A 15,248-nucleotide genomic window follows, 5' to 3' on the forward strand; every position below is an offset into this window, starting at 1 on the left:
GGCACTCTTTCTCGGACGTCACGTTTTCTATTAATGCGGTAGAGACTTTATCGGGCATTGACCTCAAACAAATATTATCGTTTGACTCCTTAGCGACGGTCTCTTCGACCGTGATCATCTCGACAGCAGCCTGCGTTTCGCTCTCGAGCTTCCGCTCTGTCTTCTTTCTTCTGTCCGTAGGTTTCTCCAAAGTAATCTCGACATTCTTTTTTACATCTTCTTTTTCCAATTTCATTATGTCTAACACCGCGACTTCCTCGCTCATGTGGTTCTTAATATCCTCGTTCTTGATAGTCTCCTTTGCAATGGATGCTACAATTTTTAAATCTTTATTCTCCTCGTTACATCTCTCCTGCTAACTCCTTGAAAGTTTGTCAAGATGCTCACGTTTTTCAAGCAGCTTGTCCAGTCCCCTCGATGATTTCTTCGGACTGTCTCGTTCCGCCCGTCGCTGTTTCATCTCCTCCTCCAATGTATTGATCGCATTCTTATTACTTGTTTTCTTGATCTTCTTGTCATCTATTTTAGGAGTATTCTCAGTCGCTTTCGAAGATTCTACAAGTTCTGGGACATTTTTAATGCTAGTAGTATCATGTTTATCTTTCTCGGTTTCCTTGGATATCTTCTCCATTAATTTCTTTTCCACTTTCTTGAGCGATATCGTTTCCTTGTTACCCTTGTCCTCCTTTGCGGTAACCTCGCTTGATTTTCGTTTGCGCGTCTCTGATTTCGCTCTGGACGCTGCTCCGCCGCTGTCCTCTTTGCCTCTGAGAGTAGACTGTTGTTGTTGTGTCTGCTTAATCGACTGACTCGATTTTTTGGTAGATTTGGCCCCAGATACACTTCGTAGCCCAACATTATTTCGAGACCCACCGAGCACACTTTGGTCAGCTGGCTGTTGTGTTTGCAGGGATCTTTTGGAGTCTCTTTGGTCGGCTCTTTTATTGGACTGCTGCTGCTGTTGCTGCTGTTGTTGTTGCTGCTGTTGTTGTTGCTGCTGCTGTTGAGCCTGTTGCTGCTCCTTAGGTACGGCGGTTCTACCTGATTCTTCTCTCTCAGTAAGCGGCGGCTGAAACTCTGGTCCATGCCGCCCGTCGGAAGTTTTAAGCTTCTTATCGGGCAGCTTCTTGAGTTTCCGCCCCGCGACAGTCCTTTTCTCAGATTCGACCGCTTCGTCTGCGATTTTATTCATTGTCCGTTTATTCGCAGTTTTGTTCTTCACTTGATTACCATTATCGCTTTCGGAGGACGTAGTATTAGTAGTAGTTGAAGAGGAAGTTGGCTCCTTAGTGGTGCTCGATATTTTTTGTATCGGACTCTTAGCTACATCGGAATCACTGCTACTTTCCGAAGAGCTACTGCCACTGCTGCTGTCACTGCTGCTGCTCTCGCTATTGCTGCTTTCAGGCACCTGTTTCTTTCCCCGTCTCTCTTTCAATAGTGATTCTTCCTTTCTTGTCGGCAGCTCCTCCTTCTTCGGCGATTCCTCCTTCTTAACTTCTTTCCTTTTACCACCGTCCGGCAATTCCTTCTTTGGTTTCCCGTCCGCTGTTTCGACCTCGGACTGAGCAGTTTTCGTGCCCATACCGCTCTTGATGTGCTCCGCGGCTTTCTTTGCAGCTTGCCGTTGCGGTACGTAAGCAAGGATCTCCGAGCCGTCGCCGAACTCCTTATCAAAATCATAAACGTCGTTATTCTTAGTGTCTTTTGATGCCTTGTTGTCGCGCTGTTTCTTGCCAGATGACTTTTCCTTAGTCGGTTTCAGAGGTTCCCCAGGCGATTTCACAAACTCTACAGGTTCGCTCGTGGTATTCTCCTTCTTACCCTGTGTTCGCTGCATGATTTCAGATGCCTTCTTCGCCGCTTGCCGCTGTGGAACTATCAGAGCGGATGGTATATATTCTTTCTTCTTCGAGTTTTTCACGTTCTCCTTGTTCTTTGTAGATTCATCCTGATAATCTGACCTTGCGGCATCCTTACATGTAAAGTTTTTCTGCGTGTTCTTTGATATATCCGCTGCTGAGAATTCCTTCACCGCAGCTTTTGTGATAAGTACGGCCGAATGGGAATGATGCTCTTGTGAATCTGAATCAGTATCCGAATATATGGCAGAAGCTGCTGATGGACCGAGGCGAGAACTGGCGTTGGTGCTCAACGGTAACAATTCGTCGCTCTCGCTACCAGAACTACCAAGCTCCATATGTTGCAGAGTACGTGATCTGTTCACAATGTCTAGTTTATCACTTTCGCTACTATCGCGCAGTTTGACTCGTGGCCTGTCCGGCGCGTTCTTCTTTGTTTTTCGCCTAGCGGGAGTTTTGTTCTTCGATAATGCATTCCCATCATCTTCTGAACTCGATTCGATTTCGACCTTCAAAGTCTTAGACTTGTTTGTGCATTTGCCGGTTGTTTTTCTCTCCATTTTCACCGCGTCCGTTTCGCTACTACTCATGGATGACAAATCGCTACCGTACAGGCTCTTCCCTCTGACCGAACCATTGAAGTAAGGTTTCTTATTGGACGCACCATTGAAATCCGGCTGTACTTTCTTCTCATCGTTAGACGCTGGTGTGGGAGACTCAACCTTGATCCGGGTGAGTATTGTGTTGAAATCATGAGTGTGATCTTCGGCATCGGGATGGGAATAGAGACGATCGTATATTGAAGGTCCGTGATTGGCTTCGACAATAGCTGCGGCCGTCGTCGGAGATAGTGGCGGTCCAGCCATCACCATTGCCTGCTTGTGGAAGGTTTGTTCGCGCAGTCTCAAGAAAGTGCGACAGAGCTTCTCGCGGCGGCCAACCATGTAGCATAAGTTTCGTACGCGTTCTAAATCTTGTCGAAGTTGAACAAACGTACGCATTTTTTCTACATCGGCCGCTTGACCTTGAGCGCGAGCTCCTGCACTCGACAGTTCGCCACAACGAGGAGCTAATAATGGTTTATTATGACCAGCCTAAAAAGTAATATATCCGAATTACAAACCATATCCACCGTAATATTCTCGCATTTAAGGATTTGTATTGACGACTTACTCGTCTCTTCAGTTTCCAATAGTTATATATGTATATGATGCTATCAGGATCTATATCCAATTGTTGGGAAGTAATATCCTTTAGACTAACATGCTTATCAAATTCCGCTTCAATTTCTTGCAGCCTAATATGAATTGAAAACAACACATATTACGCTTATATATATATTTTTCAAAATATAATTTTAAAAATAATTAATTCTTTATAAAAAAACGCAAGGTATTAAAATATATTTTTTTTTATTAAAAATATCTTTTCTTATATTGTTTACATGAAGAATTTTATCATTATTGCATTATTTTAAATATTATTTGATAAATTTTAAAACATTTAACCTTGCTGGTTTTTAGGTTTATTTGATCCAAAATCTAATTTATTTTCTTAATATTTTAATAGAAAATTTTTCTGACATTCAATAACTTCATCTGTTAATGCTAAATTATTATTGTAAAATCTTTTCTCTGTAAAATTTTATTTTTTTGTTTTTTTAATTATATTGACACATAAACAGTATGATTATGTAAATTAGTATAATCAATTAGTATTACAATATAAATTTAAATAAATTAGGCCCAACGTTTGTACCCACATTACTTTAATTTTAAGCATGCTCAAAACTCTTCCTTTCTGTCTCTCGCTTAAAAAAAAGAGATTTTTAAGCTTCGCTTAAAGTCAGAATAACGTTGTTATTTTGACTGAGCAATTGGGCCTTAACAAGGTTAATAAGATAGCTGATATGTATCTATAATTTTATTTAGATTTCAAAAAGCATGTTAAAAAAATGTCACATACTTAGCTGCACGTGCTTGATTTTTTTCTTCAGAAGTCATGTCTTTCCGTTTCCGTCGTCTGGATTCACCATCTTCGGAATCTGACCCACCCTTTCCTCCACTTCCTACGCTACCGCCAACGCCGACTTTATCTTTTGTATTCGTTCTACTGTGCTTTTGACAATACGACTACAAACACGAAATTATCAATTGACCCAATATAGTTGTAGTTACGAAACAATTCTAAATTTGGATCGCGTTTAATAGCTTACCCTTAATTTCACCCCGTCGTCTGCCATTTCGTCCTCAATAATAGCCTTCATTTCCAACCCATATTTAAAAGCACATGTAACATGATACGCTGTTTTACATGTCTTTATACTGCATTGGATGCAAGCACCCACACGTTCGCGGCATAAAACGCAAATTAAGGCCCATCGACTTTGCTGCAATTCGTTATTATTACATTTAATCAATTGGTGTATCCAGAATCGCAATAAAGAAATCTCAAGTTAATTTAAAATATCTAAAACGTATATAATGTAGCATATATAATTAAATGTTTCAAAAAAGATATGTTTTAAACATTAATTTAAATTTGAATAATGAAAGTAATAAATATAGACAGTAGATCAATAATTATAAGATCACTATTATTTACCGGAATACTGGATATTTTTGTAATTGGTTCCATTCTCTCTACGCAACCAATGCTAACTTCGGGAATCCAAAGTGCACACGAGACATGAGCCCATTTTTGACCACTTCGTGTACACTTCATTGCACCTCCCTTATTAGGGCATAATACACAGTCAGGTCTTTGACTTAACGAACAAGTTCTACACAACCAAGAGCCATCGGGTATTGAAGTAATGCCATAACAAGCTTGATGTACACATATGTTGCAACAATCACAAAACACCATCTCGTTACCCTCTTCCGAGTCCGGCTATCATAAAAATTTGTGTTATGAACAATCCAACACAAATTGAAATGTATGTCATATACATGTGAAGCACATACAATAAATTATATATATATATTCCAAATTTGCATTATATAAAAATAATTACTCACCGATCTGCAAACATCACAAATGACGTTCTCGTCATATTCAATCCCAAGTCCCTCCTCATTCTTCACGATTGTTTGAATCCTTTCCCAACAACGCACTTCCAATTCTTCAATGACACGTTCTAACTGCGATTCTGTAACCGGCGGTTGTCCAGCCTGGGCAATTTTAATATAAAATATTAATGTAAAATATATGTTATTAATAAATATCGCATGTACCTAATAAATATTGTATGTAGATAAACTAATAACAGATGATATAATCATTAGTTACATAAATATTTATTAATTTTTTCAATAATAATCGTAACAATTATCTACATCATTAGAAATAACAATTGCAAAAATACTAGATAATTTGATTAGCTAAACCTGGGAATAATTACCTGAATATTTTTCTACTTCAGCGATGAAAAAATATGAATTGTAAAATATTCTTTACGAATCTTTAAATATGCATTTGCATTAAAAATTTCACAATATAAAAATGTTATATTAAAATCTTTATTTTTTAGAAATCATAATAAGCTACTTAATGTATTGTTACTTATTCCATTTAATATTTGATCTTTACTTGTTTTCAGAAAATTATGGTTAAATTCATATCTATAATGTTCTCAAATACTAATAAATCGAAAGTACAATAATAGACAATATGTATTGTTAATAATAGAGAGTGTTTTAATTAGAGCACAAAAATATCCCAGATAACTACTCCCGAATTAAATTCTCTTTTAAAAATATCGGTAAAATATCTCAGATACATTTAAGAATCAGAAATTATTTAAAATTTCCATTCTCTTTCTATTATATAAATATATTTTTCTTGCAAACAGAAATGTATTAAAACTTTTTACTTTGTTTTTTATTTTGTTATATAAAATATTTTTATATAAAACAAAAAATATATTTCGTTATTTAAAATATAATTAGCACCGAGAAACTTGTCTCCAGATTTAATATAATTTATATTTAAATAATCATTTATAATTAAATAAAAGCGATAATCATTTATATTTAAAAATCTTATCTTTTAATCATACCTTTTAGAAGATATAAAGATAACACAAATTCTTTGTGCACAAAATTAAAAGACCTCAAAGAAATGTCAATTGATTTAGTATAACTATAAACAATTGGTCATACCTGTGCACGTTCTCCATTGAATACTTCCAACCAGGCAATGTCAGTATCATCGAGATCATAAGCACAGGCTTTCTCCGCTCTTGCTGGAGTAGTACTTAAATGATGATCCTCCGTGTTAAAATAATCATCACGGGATATTCTTATTAACTTTTTAGGCCTGAAAAACATGGGACGATTTCGTTACAAGATATTATACCGCACTTTAATGATCTCCAATAAGGTATCTCACACAATTTACAACAATACACATTATGCACTCACAATTTGAATTCAGCTTGTAACTTCAAAGGAGACGTCTGTGTAACAGTAACCCTCGGTTGAGGAAGAGCATCCGGACTAACGGGTACTTGAACACCTCTTTCCCACTCCTGTTTCCACTGATCAGTTATAACCCAATACTCGTTTGGACTCAACGGTTCACTGTCTGGCAATTTCATAGCGCTGATCAGGTCTTTACGAAATAATTCCGCTGGTGCTTCCGCGGACGTTCGATTGTATATACTGGGAATCTTGATATCACTGACAGATCGGGCGGACCAGGGTGCCCCCCCTTGGCTGGATGACGCCATCGTTTCCTCTTCTTCTGAGGGCCCCATGGTCGCTGCCAGTGCCGATGAACCAGTGGCAGCTGGGCCCAATCTACATTTGCGCCTTTTAATAGCGCCCGGACAAGACGCCAGATCATTGTCGTTTCTATGCCTCTTGCCTCGTTGTGCCATTCTACTATGCCAAATAAGCTAGTGGTATGTGGCACATGCAGGTGAACTGTGTACACCCTGAAATAACAATTGCATACTTTTTGAGCTTTCTATTCTCTCTTTTCGATGTATATTTTTAAAAATATTATGTATAGAGATAAACTTACTACATAGTTATCCATATATTTATTATCTGGAAAGCAGATTATCTTCAGAACTGAAACATAAAGAATGTATCGCTTGATTTCGAAAAATTTTACAAATTGGCAAGAAAATTACACGACGATATAAACAGATAATTTTGTTGCAAGTTAATGACGCAAGATGTGTAGTTTAGGAAATGACAATTGTTCGAAGGATAATTTTAGAAAAATAATACTGGTTGCAAACCAGTTTGTTCATTTAATTTAAAAATTTGACATAATAACTCACAACTTTATCTGTTGATCATTAATTTTGTTTCAAGTTCTACATTCTCATTTAGATTCTTGAGTGACATCATAGAAATACTTAAATCATTACTTTTTTTCTAATATTCCATATAAAATGCTTTACATAATATATTGAATACACATATTTTAATCAGAAAGAAAGAACAAGTAATAAAATATATTCCTTGTGATATAATATATAAATTTATATATCTCAAATGAAAAGAAAGAAAACATAGCAGGAGCCAGGTGAAAAATATCCAGAAAATATAAGCAATTATATATACATATATATATAATACACAGAAGATTTCTCAAACTAAAAAGAAAAAAACATTTAAAAAATGTTACACACTTATGAAAAGCATTAAAATTACTACAGTACACATTACGATAATCTACCACAAAGAATAGAAAACACAGTTTCTTGAGTATTGAGTTTAGAGATAAATATATACAAATCGCTCGCGTGCACCGAGTCTCACGTGTACGAACGGTACGTCAGTTTACTGAGTAACGGCGAAGGAGCAACATTCCATACGATATACGCGATTTCGCGTAAAGGGTTATAAGGACGACGATCAGGGTGATGTGCGAGAAGAGATTTGGAGTCGGGCCGAGCCAGCAGGGGCGACGCAAGGCGACGTCAGGCATCCTCGGCGGGCACCCGCGGCATTTCTCCAATGCGCGCGACACCACTAAACGGCGGCGCGCGTCGTCGCCGTCGGCTGTAAACACGCGGAGGGGACACCGTCAGATCGGCGATATCGCGCGCGTCCGTCCCCGCGATGGCTGGCGGATCTTCCGTCGCACGGGGGAGAGAAAAGAGGTTATAAAAAACGCAGGACCGCGGACTGGATGCGCGTGTCGCCACGAACAGTCCCGGCGGCCGCGGGGCGCGACGGCCGAGACGTTTCACGCGTAGCGCACCGCGAGACGCGGGGCCGCGAAAGCGGCCGCGCGAACGATGGACGCGGTGGATGGTGGATGGCGCAGAGTCATCGACGGAATCGCAATTCCATCGTCCACGACGGGCGCGATCATGTAAACATTGGGACAGAGTAGGAAAGAGAGAGAGAGAGAGAGAATGAGAGAGAGAGAGAGAGAGAGAGAGAGAGAACGGGGCGCCCCGCGGGGCTCGCGCTCTCTCGCGTATAAGCGCTTGCACGGATCTCCGCGGCGTTTTTAACGGGGCAACACATTCACAACTCACTGCACGTGTCGACGATCGAGCGGACCGCGGGCGGCGTTAAATCTCATTGTACACACACGGGAGATGACGGTCGGCACGGTTGATGCAATTGCGTACGGCTTACGAGAATGCTCACGGCTCCATTACGTTGCTGCTGGTGCTGGTTTGCTCCTGCTGCTGCTGCTGCTGCCCGACAACATTGACAATACAGATGGCAGCAACGTCGCGCGCACTCCACCACAGGTCTCACCCGCGCGCGCGCACACACACACATATATACACTCGGGAAGACCATTAAATACCTTATTATTGATCTATTAGCCGGATATATTTCCGCGCGCGAGACTGCACGTGATCGCGTGCAGGCGTGAAACCGGCCGCGGGGCCGCCGGCGTGAGCCGTGCGCGCTCCCGAGCCGCCGCGGAACACGCCGACGGGCTCCTGCCCAGCAAGTGCGTAACGGCCTCGGTCCTCTCTCTCTCTCTCTTTCTGTCACGGCAGCCTAACCAACATGTCCTCATTAGCGATTCCAGGCAGGCGGCACAGGCCAGTCCGTTACTCACTCCGCCGGCGGGTCCGCGCGCTACCCCGCGACGGGGTTACTTACGACGGCCGGCCGCGGTACGGCGAACGCTCGTGCTCGATCGCGGTACGCACCAAATCAATAATATATTTACATAAAAGTGAATACTAGCGTTTGGCGCCATCATGCCTGAAAAAATAACTGTGGAAGTACGGTATCACGTGACCGAGCCAGCGAGATCTCGCGATCTCGCCTGCGCACGGATTACTGAGTCGATGAAGATCGCCGGATGAATACATGTCTCGTCCGCGGCGCCCTGTCGCCATCTGTCAGCGCGTATGCGCACTCACGCGAACGCACAATTTTTCGAAACGCAGATCACCCAAGTATTTCATTGCGCATAATGCGGGGTCTACAATAGAAGTCGTAGCGATCGTAGGATCTTAAATCGTAGAAAACTGACCAATCAGAGTCGATTATTCTTCTCGTATTCGACTGTGATTGGTTAATTTTCTACGATTTAAGACTCCACGACCGCTACGACTTCTATTGTAGACTCCGCATAAAGGCCATCACACGTACAAAAATTTTAGTCGCAATCGTAAGATCGCAAGCAAATCGACAAATCACAATCAAAATTACGATCTCGCGTTTTAAAACACTCGATTGTGATTGGCCGATTTGCTTATGGTCTTACGACTAAAATTTTTTACGTGTGATGGCCTTAATGGCGGCAGATCAAGGGCGGCATTCATAGGGTGCTAAACACATCTTGATAGAAACGTACACAGGAATGCACAAGGGTGCTTTCCATTTGATGATACACGTCGACACAAATGTCATTCTATCTTTGTCACTCTCTGACTGTCAAGAAGGATAGAACGACGCTTGTGCTGACTTGTCATCAAATGGAAAGCACCCAGCGTGTAACGTTGTGCATGATTGGAACAGTGGTTTCGGATAGAGTAAAGTTAATTTTTTAGTACATGCCCTCACCTTGATATTTTGTAATCCGTGATGGTGCATTTCCATGTATAGCGTGTATTTCAACTAGAAGAACAATTTATGAAAAAAAGTTGAAGAACATGTTGCACATGTCAAACTCGCGTTATTACTCCGTAAATAATTAGAAAAAAAATCATTAACACATGTATATGTATAATTATGCGCACTGTAATATTATATTTTTGAATAAAGTTGAACAAGCATACATCTAATCTGTTAATATAAAAAAATAGAATATATATTAGGTTTATTTTATTAATCAAATATGATAAAAAAATATATAACAAAAATTTATGATACCAAATAATTCCAATATTACTTACTTCACTGATATCATAATTTTCATCGTCCATTTCGTTGTTTTTCCTTCTGGTAGTTACTGCATTAAAAAAAACGAAAATTCATGTCCTCCAACCTCATTTATAATCTCCCGACTTAAATGTCACTAGAAAACACAAGGCTACACAGCTCGGCTGAGTACAGATGTAGTGTTGTGTCGACGATAACGGGCAATTGGAAAGCAACTTGTGTCACCGTGTGCACGAAAATGTCTAGGGATATTGTAATTGGAAAGCACCCGATGTCGTGAACCAATCAGAGGGTCATATTAGCACGTTAAGATATTACTTAAGACGATCTTGAAATAAGAACGGACTCTGAATACCGGCCTAAAGCCTTGTGTCCACAATAATAGAACTCGATTTGAATTCTCGGATCGTGAAATGTGTAGCCAATCAGCTCACAGTTTTTACGGAAAACTGGCAGGTTATCGAAAAAAAATTGAAAAATTTTTTAACATTTTTTCGATTTTAGTATAAAATTCACTGCACCACCTCCTAATTTTGCGTCTACTTTAATCCTATAAAAGGATTTTTTATTCCGTTCAGTCAATTCGACGATTTTTATAAGACTGTAATGCGATAATTTGGTCACTCCAACATATCCTTAAAACTCTCTCCCTTTCTGTCTCTCTATCGGCTTTAAAAAAAGAAAGAGAATGTTAAGCTTTGCTTAAAGTCAAACTAACGTTAGTGCAATCGGGCCTTAATAGAACAAGCAGTCAAATTTTTGCCTCAAAGTTATGGCACACAGAACACGGTAACGCTTGTCGACAGAAATTGGTACGAGAGTTATAGCGTTTTTGATTGGGAAAAAGTTAGTGCGCACCAGTGCGCACTCAAGTTCACACCAACACTGGACGAGTTCCATGGATTGCATTGAAAAAATGCAAGTTCAAAAGAACACGCCAAAATTTTCAGTGCTAAAGTACCATTTCGAGTTGTAAGATTGTAAGGACTTGACTAGGCTGCAGGAAGAACGCAGAAAAATAATCTCGACATCTCATGTTCATAACTTTAAGTAATGATTTTTTACTATATCTAATTAAATAATATATAAGATATCAAGAATATCATATATATATATATACTTATCAATAATTGTACACATTTGCGTGCTATAAATTGCAGATTTGCTTGTCCTTACTGTATATCCTTTTATACTGTGACAAAACGATGCACTGGGCCTCTATTCTTGAAAAGTATCGCATACGACAAACTAGGGAAATACTATAGTGCACGTAACATGTGCTATAGTATTTCCCTAGTTTTACGTATGCGATACTTTTCAAAAATAGAGCCCCTGATATCCTATATATGTATCTAGTGCACTGAACTGGCACCGTTAAAATAGGTCTGTTCGCGTTGCATGAAATTCCCAAATATTTTTGCACTTAAAATGCGATAGATATATATTTGGCCTTGAAAAGAGAGAAAGCGAAGATGCCCAGTGCCAAAAGTGCAAGCAACGCGAACAGACCTAATATCTCGTGCCACTTAGGCCGGTATGCATAGTCAGATCTTATATTCAAGATCGTCTTAAGTACAGTCTTAAAATGCCACTAACCAATCAGAGGACCGCATTAGTGATTTAAGACATTACTTAAGACGGTCTTAAAATAAGAACCGGCTATGAATACCGGCCTTAGTGCGCACTACGCGAGTGTCGTGTGGTCAAATGAACACGTGACATTAGCCAAGTGCGCATTGGCACTACCAATCGAACACGCTCTTGACACTGAGTGCAGCCAGTGCACCCCAATAGAAAACGATATTAATTAGTTTATCGTTTTTCTATAAAAGCGAATGAATGATTAGCTACTGCGCTAACTTTCGCCACGTGACAAGTGTTATCACGTTCTGGGGATCGATTCTGTATCTTGAAACGAGGTAAAAATTACAAAAGTGAGCAAATTTACTAGAATACTGATAATTTCATTGATCAACATCTAGTAAATTTGCTCACTTTTGTCATTTTCACCTTGTTTGAAGATACAGAATCGACCCTCTGTAGCCGGTATTCATAGGCCGGTATTCATAGTCAGTTCTTATATTCAAAATCGTCTTAAGTTCAGCCTTGAGATGTCACGAACCAATCAGAGGACCGCATTAGCGTCTTAAGACATTACTTAAGACGGTCTTAAAATAAGGGCTGCGGTCCACTTGACGCTATGAACGCTTTGAAGCGTTTGAGCGACCAATCAGAACAAAGAATTTTATAAATTGACTAATCAAAGAATGCTTCGAAGCGTTTGTAGCGTCAAGTGGATCGCAGCCAGCAACGGACTATAAATACCACCCATAGTTAGTTCTTATTGGGTGCATTGGTTGCATTCAGTACTATGACCGCTCACTGAACGCTCAGTGAGCGCTTGTATCTGTTTGGTCTATATTTTAGTTCTAACGGAATATACCAATAAGATGCAAGCGCTCACTGAGCGCTCAGTAAGCGGTTTTAGGGCTACCGCACACAAAATTCCGTAACAGTGACCGTAAGATGTAAATTTAAGCCGATGAGCCAATCAGGATATTGCTTTAGATCTACGTAATCTAACGGAAATGGAAATAATAGTAAACTTAGCCATAACCTCGCAATAAGGCGAATTTCAACCGGTTGAAACTCGCCTTATGGATAAATTTACTGCTATTTTTATTTCCGTCAGATTACGTAGATCTAAAGCAGTATCCTGATTGGCTCATCGGTTTAAGTTCACGTCTTAAGGTTACTGTTACAGAAATTTTGTCTGCGGCAGCCCTTAGCACTGAATGCATCCATTTCATGACCGTCTTAAATAATAGCTGCGTTTAAAGCTGGTTCTACATTAGTCGCGTCGCAGTGTCGCAAGTGTTGCGGTCCAATCAACGTCAAGCTAGCTCGACTCTGATTGGACCACAACGCTTGCGACACGTTTGCGATGCTACGATGCGATCAATGTAGAACCAGCTTAACAGAGAAAACTAATCAGTTAGCGCTTAGTGATTCTTTAATATGATTGGTTCTTGCTTTTAATGCTTGCTCTTCACTAGATCTAAGTGGCCGGTATTCATATGCCTGGTTTATGCTTCGGTCTTAATCCTAAAATCCTAAAATTCAATCAATGGAATACAGATTTTAGTTAGGACCAATTAAGACTGGCAGACCTATTGGCTGAATTTTAGGATTTTAGGGTTAAGACCGAAGCATAAACCAAGCAATAGTCGGATCTTATATTTAAGACCGTTTTAGGCCCTATTTTAAGGACGAAATCCATAGATGGTGCTCAAGATTCGAAATGGTCTTAAGCTAGTGCATGAACCAATCAGAGAGCCGTATTAGCATCTTAAGACATTGCTTGAAATAAGATCTGACTATGAATACCGACCTAAGACCGGACTATGGATTCCGGCCTAAGACCGTCTTAAGTAATGTCTTTAAGTAAGTCGCTAATGCGATCCTCTGATTGGTTCATAACACTTTAAGACTGTACTTAAGGCCGGTATTCATAGTCAGTTCTTATATTCAAGATCGTCTCAAGTTCAGCCTTGAGGTGTTATGAACCAATCAGAGGATCGCATTAGCGACTTACTTAAAGACATTACTTAAGACGGTCTTGAAATAAGAACCGACTATGAATACCGGCCTATGAATACCGGCTTATGAATTAGCTTAAAATTAGCTTAAGCGGCACGCATGCGCGCGTTGTCCAAATGTTAATAATAAAAAGATTATTTAGTCAGATTCAATAAAAAAAAAAAGATTAGTTGAGTATTCTGAAATTGCGTATATCTGGTGCATGTGACTACGTACTAATTATCAAAATGACACATATTATATTACATATTTCTGAAAGATTTATGCATCAATTGAAAATAAAAATGAACAAAATTGGTATCCTACGATTTATAGAATAATTCTCTCTAATTTAATTGCTAATCAATTACACCTATAGCTTCATATATAATATTAATATATTTTAATGATATCAATTAAAATATACGAAATAATATATAAATAAATTGCCAATTTATCCTTCCAGCAATTATATTTTTATAAAGTTAAAATTTTTGAAAGCGTACGTGTGACAATTATAAATACTAATGTACGTACTATAACACACATTTCAAATGTTTGATTATATATTTGATTATACTATAATCCTTATTATCTACTTGTTCACTTTCGCAAATCTTACAACAAGCTAATCAAGTCGTGCTGGCTTGCAGTCACACTGTAAAGGAATTCATGAAACTGTACTACATGATTCTGGGCAAAGAGAGAAATATTAGCAACAATAATATTGCCAAACATATTCCCTTTCATCTTCTTGATTGTATATACAGGGTGTTCAATAAAAGTTCGAGACCCTGGATTTACTTGGAGAGGATGACGTTTTTGAAAGAAATGTTTCAGACAAAAGTTGTAAGGTATACAATAATCTATTTACAGATCTTATCAGTTTGACCTTAGGTAGCGTCGCCAATGTCAGATCAAGGTCAAATCGATTTTTTTAAACGAGACACCCTATTTTTTATTCCAGAATCTAATAGCCGGTGTTAAGAACTTTTCAAAACACTATAATAAAGAAATTTTTCATTAAGCAATTTTCGAGTTATAAGCCTGGAAGGCTATAATCCGGCCAGTGAAGGCCAAGATGGGTCTATCGAGCCAGTGAAGGCAAAACGAGTCTTTCCGGCTAACGAAGACAAGATGGGTCTATCCGGCCAGTGAAAATAAGATAGACCAATCCTACTTTTACTAGTCAAATCAAGAATTTTTCAAAATGAGCACACGCACATACATACATACAAGGTGTAAATCCGATTGGGCAATCTTCACGCAGTACATCTTTGGTAATTCTAATTCCGGCAGTACTGTAACTTTCCAGGCTCATAACTTGAAAATTGCTTAATGAAAAATTACTTTATTATAGTGTTTTGAAAACCTCTTAACATCGGCTATTAGATTCTGGAATCAAAAATACGGTGTCCCATTTAAAAAAATCGATTTGACCTGACCTTGGTGACACCCAAGGTCAAACTGATATGATTTGTAAATA

The 15,248-nt window shown here is 39.1% G+C and overlaps 1 protein-coding gene across 1 annotated transcript in view; it reads right to left on the reverse strand.

The window, feature by feature from the left end:
* The window catches only part of rno (rhinoceros), a 14,683-nt gene extending 6,100 nt beyond the window's left edge, over window positions 1–8,583 (reverse strand). The window contains 10 exon segments of the mRNA XM_018453734.1: window positions 7–2,956; window positions 3,036–3,159; window positions 3,828–3,994; window positions 4,078–4,251; window positions 4,467–4,754; window positions 4,883–5,035; window positions 6,026–6,182; window positions 6,287–6,801; window positions 6,891–6,940; window positions 8,368–8,583. Coding sequence (XP_018309236.1) covers window positions 7–2,956; window positions 3,036–3,159; window positions 3,828–3,994; window positions 4,078–4,251; window positions 4,467–4,754; window positions 4,883–5,035; window positions 6,026–6,182; window positions 6,287–6,744 — 4,471 coding nt within the window. The 5' untranslated portion in view covers window positions 6,745–6,801; window positions 6,891–6,940; window positions 8,368–8,583.
* Window positions 8,584–15,248: the final 6,665 nt, after the last annotated feature.

This window comes from Mycetomoellerius zeteki, unplaced genomic scaffold (genome assembly GCF_001594055.1).
Source record: "Mycetomoellerius zeteki isolate Tzet28-1 unplaced genomic scaffold, Tzet1.0 scaffold407, whole genome shotgun sequence".
In the NCBI taxonomy this organism is placed as follows: Eukaryota; Metazoa; Arthropoda; class Insecta; order Hymenoptera; family Formicidae; genus Mycetomoellerius; species Mycetomoellerius zeteki.